This window comes from Microtus ochrogaster, chromosome 18 (assembly GCF_000317375.1).
Source record: "Microtus ochrogaster isolate Prairie Vole_2 chromosome 18, MicOch1.0, whole genome shotgun sequence".
NCBI classification, from domain to species: Eukaryota; Metazoa; Chordata; class Mammalia; order Rodentia; family Cricetidae; genus Microtus; species Microtus ochrogaster.
Genome location: NC_022020.1, coordinates 11,945,275 through 11,953,518, shown reverse-complemented (window position 1 = coordinate 11,953,518; position 8,244 = coordinate 11,945,275). Strand labels below are relative to the sequence as shown.

At 41.5% G+C, this 8,244-nt stretch overlaps 1 protein-coding gene across 2 annotated transcripts in view; it reads left to right on the top strand.

The window, feature by feature from the left end:
* Garem1 (GRB2 associated regulator of MAPK1 subtype 1) overlaps positions 1-8,244 on the top strand; it is a 173,722-nt gene that overhangs the window by 56,485 nt on the left and 108,993 nt on the right. For both annotated transcript variants that reach the window (XM_005355813.2, XM_005355814.2), the window contains exon 2: positions 3,652-3,792. In XM_005355813.2, coding sequence (XP_005355870.1) covers positions 3,652-3,792 — 141 coding nt within the window. The remainder of the gene's footprint in view (positions 1-3,651; positions 3,793-8,244) is intronic.

Below are 8,244 nucleotides of genomic sequence, written 5' to 3'. Positions count from 1 at the left end.
CATAAGCCAAAAGGCAGAAGGACGATTATTCATTTCTCCTGTCCAACTCATAAATGTTTAGTTGGGATTTTGAAACTGAGCCTTATTTTAAAGCAGACTTACTTTGAAACTGCTCAGTGTTGACAAAAATATGGATATCGTAAGAGGAATATGTAGATTACTATAGAGGGGAGCAAGGCCAAAGCAAGCACATGGGGTGCATCCTGAAGCGTCTCAGCTCAGAGTAATTTCAGGATGATTGTATGTTTAGAATGTAACACCTCCTTCCTTTAGGCTTCCCATGCCTACAGCATTGAGCTGTAAAATGTATTGCATTAGGCATCGTTGTTAAGCACCAGGATAATTATATCACAAAAAGATGTTTGCTTTGTGAATTCATTTAATTCCCTATCTTTATTAGTGACCTACCCTGAGATATTTTAAGTTATTGTATTGTTCTATTTCCAGACAAATTTCGTGAAACTTATTTTGCCTAAAGCAGGCACACAGACCAGTTGTTAAAAAATAAAATAAGACATAATCTCAAAAATAGACGTTGCTTTTTCCTACTTTATGGCTCTGAAATCTTCCTGACTCTTCCTAGTGTTTGGTACAGCAGCGAGCGCAGGACTGAGCACTATGTTCCTGTTTGAATTGACTTCACTACAGTGGTTTTTTGGGTGCCACTTTAGAGCCCATTGTGGAATAAAATTAAAACATTCTTTATGGTACAACAATTCACATGCTGAAAATGGCATTTTTCTTCTCTCCCTGAGTGGCAGCGTGCTCTCCCGCTAAGTTTCCCATGTAGGCCCCAGGGCTTGGTTTTCTCCCTTCACCAATGTATCTTTCGGTAATATCTCCAGATTCGTGTTCCCTGAGTGGTGGTGTTCATTCCTGGCTCCTCATGAGCCCAATTCATCCATCACAGGAAAAGCCCGGTGGCTCTGCTCTCCCCTTAACGCTGCCTTCATCTCTGGTGACTTCTAGGTTTGGTCTAGACCGCATATCTCTTTCCACAGCGTAGATCTTGTGCTCCCTCCCACTAAATTACACGTGGGCATACTGTGAGCTTCTGAAATGACAGAACCAAGTCTTCTTTATATTTCTCCAAGCTCCTTCATTGCCTGCTCACAGAAATAAAAAAGCAATACAAATTAAGTGGGTGTAGACATCATGGCGCTTGGGCACCAACAAACATGCACACACACAAAATAAGTATGTAAACAAATTAGTAAATAAAAAAAAGTTTGTTGGACAAATGAATAAAGTATATTTTGAAGTTGGAAAAGCATGCAGCCTGCCCCCTCAGACCTGTGACCCCTTTGTAATACTTTCAGGATCCCTTTAATAAACTTTTCCTGTTTTCATTGCACCTCTCTTATAATTCTCTGGTGATGAAAGCATTCCCCATTCATGGTGGCATGGCCACCCCCTCTTCGCTGGATCCCAGGGTGTGTATTTAGTTCACTGATGTGTCTCAGCAACGTGCTGGCTGTACTGGGTAAATCAATGAATGAACTGGGAGCCCACAGTCAGCTTCTCCCTGCTTCCTGGGTTCCTGCAGTGGTTTTCCAGGTAAGGTCAGTGTGGTGGCAGAAGATAAGGAAGACATATAGAGTTTCCTACTTAACTAGCTGTACACCTCCAAGTAAACTCCTTGACTGCTTTGAAGGTCATTTCCTTCCCTCTTAAAGAACAGCGTGAGCTAAAATTACAGTGTTGGATTAATATTTAGGCCGAAAAACAAAAGTTAGTGGCCGAAGTTCTCTGATGAGTCCTAACAGATCCGATTTGGTCATGATACCTTCCATTTGTTGTCACCGTGTGTTCTCTGAGAAGTAGGGGTTTGTCACCAATCTTGTCGGTGAGAAGCAGAGGTCCTGCCTGAGGACACAGCGCTGCTGGAGAGCGGGTCTGCTGAGCGCACTGCTGCATGCTCTGCCTCCCTGGGAGTTGCTGTGGTAGATACTGCTTATTATCTCCTTTGGATGAAGCTTGTAGAGCTTTTCCTTCCTGCCTTCATAAGCCTGAGGAATGCGAAGGGCTGATGAGTGCCCCAGGAGATGTTATTATGAAATAGCCTAGTCCTCCCCAAGCAGGAGGTGCAAGGGAGTCTGGGAACCCCACCCCCTTCCCACCGTGCTAATGAACACTACTTCCAGGTCATTCCCACCCTCTAAATGAAGTATTTAAATCTTTGTTTTCTATGCTCAAAGATAAAATATTCTTGCATTAAAACTGTTTCAAAGATCATCATGGTATTGGTTTAGAAGCCAGTTAGCTTGTGGTTGGTACAACTGAGCAACCATTACTGGCTTCATTAATGATAGGAAAAGTACTGAATCTTTTCTTTTTAGAGAGGTCTGCAAATGTCATTTCAAAGCATACAATTACATCACTAATACCTCTTAATTATTGCAGTAAAGTTACATAAAAAATGAAGAAGACTGTCTTCCCTATGAAGGAATTAACTTCTGCAGATATTTTCATTGGGAATTTAGAATGACTAACCCAGAGTTAATAGGCTGGATTTTGACGGCATCTGAAAAACATCTTTTACATTTGAAGGAGTGGATTTCCCTTTTGAAATAGTTTGTCATCATTTCAGAAGGCTAAGAAGGTACTTCAGGGAGTATTTAAGTGAGAAACAATTCCATTTGGAGCTTTAAAGCTTCATTATACTTAATTGATTGGGAGGGTTGGTGGCAGGCCAGAGAACTGGCGGGTGAGTGCGTGGGACTTAAAAGGAATATATGAGTTTCGTGTCAAACACTCCTTCAACAGACCAAAGTTTGCTTGGGATAGTTTATTGTAGTGCCACAGAGCTAAGTTTCGGCACCTTCTGCTCTACATTTGAATCCCATTTTTCCACTCATAAGCCTCTGAGTTTAGACATCACTTCATATTTGCATCTTGGTTTTCCTCACCTGGGAAGGAGCAATGTCTTCTTAGTGATGCTATCTTCCATGAAATGACAGTAGGCACTGAATGATGTTTGTCATCAAATCCCAGCCATTTAGATATGATGATATATGTAAATACCATTTTGCCAAATAAATGGAAAACGCCTGTATGAAACCTTGTGTATAATTTTCAACTTGGCATGGAAACTCTTTTTTCTTTATATCTTTCTTTCCTCCTTTTTTTCCAACTTAAGGAATTAATATTGTGTTATGAATTGTCAATTTGTTAATAAGTAAAATCTTTCTCCCCCCCCTCTCTCTCTCTGTGTGTGTGTGTGTGTGTGTGTGTGTGTGTATGTGTGTTTATGGCTGGAGGTAATGCCACCCTTTTTCCTTAAGTTAAACAGTTTTTTGTTTGGTTGTTTGAGAAATGGCACCAACAAAATTAGGCTCATATGGCCTCCAGCTCCAGTGGGAGCAGGGACACCCAGAGTACCACCATATTCTTTGAGATAAGTTCTTTCACTGGCCAGACACCTGCTCATTAGGTAGAGACTGGCTGGTGAGTAAACACCAGAGATCCTCCTGCCTCTGCCTCCCCAGTGCTGAGTATTGAACTTAGGTCCTAACGCCCATGTGGCAAGTGTTTTCCAGACTACACCATCTCCCCAAACCCACACAAGTTTCAACTAAAGAAATTTCACTGTAGGATGTGGAGTAGGATGACATGAATTCCAACTTTCTTCTATGAAATTGTGTTTTCTAGGAGAATGCGTGGAGGGGCTGAGGGAGAATGACTACCTGCTGATCCATTCCTGCAGGCAGTGGACCACCATAACTGCTCATAGCCTGGAGGAAGGTCACTATGTCATCGGGCCAAAGATAGAGATCCCCGTACATTATGCAGGTAAGACTGGGCAAGATGTGCAGAGAGAAGAGGAAGAGTTGATTTTCTTAGGTCTTTGTAGCAGGAAATAGGAATATTTCTTATTATATTTCCTATATTTTTTCTAGCCTACTAACACTTCTTGTGGTTATTATTATTATTATTTTAATAAATGATAGTTCCCTTTTGTCATAGATATTTGTAGGTAATGGAGCTGGGTGTTTATAAGGTGAAAATTTTACACGAAGAACTCTGTTGTCTTGGAATCGGAGCTCTAAGTGAAGCCAATCCAGGAGCTCCACATTTGTGTGCATCTGAGTAATCCAAGTACAGCCTGAGCAAAGCTTTTGTGAAAGACTGGGATGCAGCAACTCCACTAGGTGCCGTTTCACAAGTGAGCATAGTAGTCTGGCTTTAAAAGTATCTGTTTAGAAGGTCACATACTTGGGCATGCCACTTCTCTCAAGTAGTCTGTTAGCACTGGCATGACCTCATGGCTCTACTTAATGTGGACAATGCCCACCTTGTCAGCTTGTCACCTTACTGGAATCTCCATTTGGCTCAGGGATGTCATTGCTCTTGGTTTTGATGAGTAAATTCTGTAGCGAGAATTGAACTTGTATAAATAAATAAACTTTGCTTAATAAAATTTTAGTAGGGATAGCCTATAAATCAGTTTTTAAAAAACAAACATATTACTATTTGCTGTCTTCTGGGTTTTAAAGTTCATCAAATAAGGTTATTACTTACCTGTTTTTTCCACTTTTTAAAATGTTATTGCAGGATATTTTAACCATCTAACTATAAATTGTGTAAATCTAAACTGCTGTTCTGGCTTTGACAGACTTGTCTACAATGTTAGGCAAGTTACTTATTTGAAAACAGATTCTTGCCATATTCTAGAATAGTAGCAAATGGTATTTGTTCAAACAGTGCTTAATGAATGAATAAATGCTTTGGTAGCTTTTTGATTCTTAGGAGTCTTCAGTTGTTCACTAAACTTTAAAAAAAAAACTTTTCAAAAAATTATAGGAAAGAGAATTTTTGTGGCCTAAAACTTAGTCCTTTAGAATTATGTGTGGGTGGATTTTTCCATCAGGACCTCTGGCCAGCTCCCAAATAACCACACAGAGACTTAATATTAATTATAAATGTTCAGCTAATAACTTAGACTTGTTACTAGCTAATTCTTACAACTTTAATTGATTCATATTTCTTATTTATGCTCTACCATGTGGCAGCACCTTTTCAACATGGCACGTTCATCTTGCTTCTCTCAACATCTCCTTGTGACTTTGCCTTCTTCTTCACACACTCTGTTTTTGTCTCCTAGTCCCACCTAAACTTTTCCTGCCTTCCTGTTGGCCGTTCATCCCTTTATCAGACCATTGAGAGCAACAGATATTCACAGTGTGCAAAGAGATTGTTCCACGGCAGCTATACTGCTTAGTTATGAGTAGGCTTTACCAGCAAAGTAAGTAGGTGGCGCCTGCAAAAGGTGCTGTGTTTGTGAGATTAGCAGCCAGGCAGCTGGGCAGTTTGTAGGAGCAGGGAATTTGGCAAGCCCTTGGGTTGCCCACGTTCGCCTCTAAGAGGTTCCACCCTAAGGAGGTCCACTTTATTTTCATCAAGCTCAACTCTAGTTTCTCTCTTTATAGAAAACTAGAAAGTAAATTGCTGTCATGTTTGTTTTTACCTGGACAGTGTTCTATCAGTCAACTTGCGTTTTAGAAGTTTCTATAAAACATGGTGATTGACTCTGTCAAATCAGTCTTCCCAGTAGACTGCTTATCTCCGTGGAGATTCCCTCCTGCCTTGTCTGAGAGTTCTGGCCTGTTTTCCCAATCTTTCTACTCTAAAGAGTGGACATTCTACTAGCTGGGTCAGTCACCTCTCTGTTGGCTACACTGGGCACTTTCCCATCACCCCAATCACCCTGCCGGAGTCAGCTCCTTCAGCCAGGCAGCTTCTCCGGTAGGGAGGACCTTCCTCTGTCTCAGATCGCCTCTACTGCATGCCATATTCATCTGATACAGGTCACGACTCTTCATTCAGTTGCCACTTCCTGTGCTCACATACACCCCCCTCCGCTCACCACTGGACTGTACATTCCTTAACCAATAAGATAGATGTCAAAAATTCCTTGAGCATTTTTTTCTGCCAGTCTATGGTTGATTCACTTCTTCGTGGAAATGGATGTTCAGTCCAGGGATTGTAATCTTGGCTACACAGTGGAATCAAGGAGACGGTTCTGGAAAGAGTGATTGCTGAGTCCTACCTGTAGAGAGTCTAGTTCAGTTGTTTGCAATGGTTGCATAGGTCTAAATGGTTGTATAAGATGAGCATCAGGTTTGTCAAGGCTTTTCCATGGTTAAAAATACAATTAAAGTTGGGGAAGAACATCCAGTATCAAATGATAAGATCCCCCCCAAAACCAACAACAGACACAAGTATTTTGAGCTTATGCTTTTATGTTGATAGCCATTCATCTTTCAGTGGGAAGAAAGGAATAGCATGTTCAGACACTAACTCTGGATGAGAAATGAGGACACAGGTGACAGACAGTGCCTGTAATGCCACATGTCATAAAGATACAGATTATCATTAATGAAATAGAACTGCCGATTCTATGCTAAATTGAGAAGTCGGGACTAACGTCACACCACTTTACATTAATGAATAGGAAATAAATTAAAGGAGAGAAACCTGAAATGATGCCAAGTGCTTTATGAGGTCATTTGCCATTAGGCAAGAAGGACAGGTGGCTGGTGATGTCAGTCCCAGATTTCTGAGTTGTTTCCCTTGGATTTCTTCTGCAGGAAGCTTGAGTAGAAGTTTGGAGGTCCAGCTGGATATTATTGACCTTTTGTTTGGGGTTCCACATCTTTTGATACATGAAGGCATTTGCATTTCAGAGTTTACAGTCAAAAAAACTGGCTGGCTCTCTTGCCTCATGGTAGAATATTTGCTTCCTGTGTGTTTAGCCCTGGCGTTAATCCTGTGTGCACAACCCTGACCCTGACCTCCAGCACTACAAAGAAAAATGTTCACAAAGACAGATGTTAGTGATTTTTCTAGTTTTTATTTCCTTCCATCTTCTATGCTAATAGATAAACAAAAAGGCAGGTTTTTTGGTTATATTTTAAATAGATTTATTAATTTTGGTTCAATCACTTCACTGGTTTGGGTGGCATATTTATAAACTGTGTTCTTAGTTTTTCAGGCAAAGTTTCACTGTTTCCCAGGCTTATCTCAAACTCTTGGACCCAAGCCATCCTTCTCCTGCCTCAGCCTACCCAAGTGTCTAGGGTAGCACCCTGCTCATCTTAGAGTGGCATCCAGTTTGTTTCCAAGAAGAGATTTATTCAAGAGTTCAGCCTTGGAAGAGAGAGCATTCTAGTGCAGAGTGGGAACAAAAGCTGTCACTTCATGTTCTCGCTCATTTGAGCCCCGGCTGTAATTAGTACAGAATCCACTTGCCCAGGCGTGTGTTACTATTTATTATTAGCTTCAGGATCTCATCTAAGTTGGGATTCATCTTTGATTCCTGGAGAAGGCTTAATAAGTAGTTGGCAAACACCTTAGCTTAGCAGCGGTAGCACAGCCCACCAGCCTCGTGATAGCCTCCTTTGATTTCTGCCACTTGCTCACTCTCTGTACGGCTTGGACAAATCCCAGTTTCTTCACGTGCCAGTGGGATAGAGTACCTTTCTTCCCAAGAAGCCTGGAGCTCATGCAAATGGAACACCTTTCAGACCACTTAGCACCTTCTGAGCAGACATTAACCATGCTGATCACCACAGTGAGCCCAACAAAATGCCTGAGTTCCTTGCTCCTATTTTGGATTAATCAAAAGGCGAATTGCTTGCTTTTCTCTTCACTGAAGCAAAATGAACATCAATACCCCTTAGCGTTGTTCTGGCAACTGTGCTGCATAGTTTGGGTCTCTCTCTCTCTCTCTCTCTCTCTCTCTCTCTCTGTTATGTCTGTGTTGTCTATTTCATTTTCCCTTTTAATAGTTTTGAGAACTTCATAGGTGAGCCCTGTATATATGCATCACTCCTGCCCTTCCTCTCCCTCCAGTTCCTCCTATGCCACCTCCCAAATTCATGTTCCCATCTTTATTATTGTTATGTGTACAGACGTATGAATATCTGTGTGCATCTGTGTGCACCTTTGAGTGTTCAGCCTAATGAGTCCATTTACTTTGCTCATATGTACATATGTGTAGAATTGGCCTCTTGAGACTGGGCGACCCGTGTGGGAGCTTAGTCCTGGACTAGATTCTCCATCTCTCGGCAGCTATTGGCCACCTGTAGCTCTCCATCTAGGGCCGAGGCCATGTGGAATTTGCCGCCTCCACACTGGCATGATAGCCGGTATTGTCATTATTGCTGGTCGGATTCGGGCCGTCATATTTTGGGAGTTCCTGAATGCAACTTCTGAACTTTTTTTTTTTTTTTTTTTTTTTTT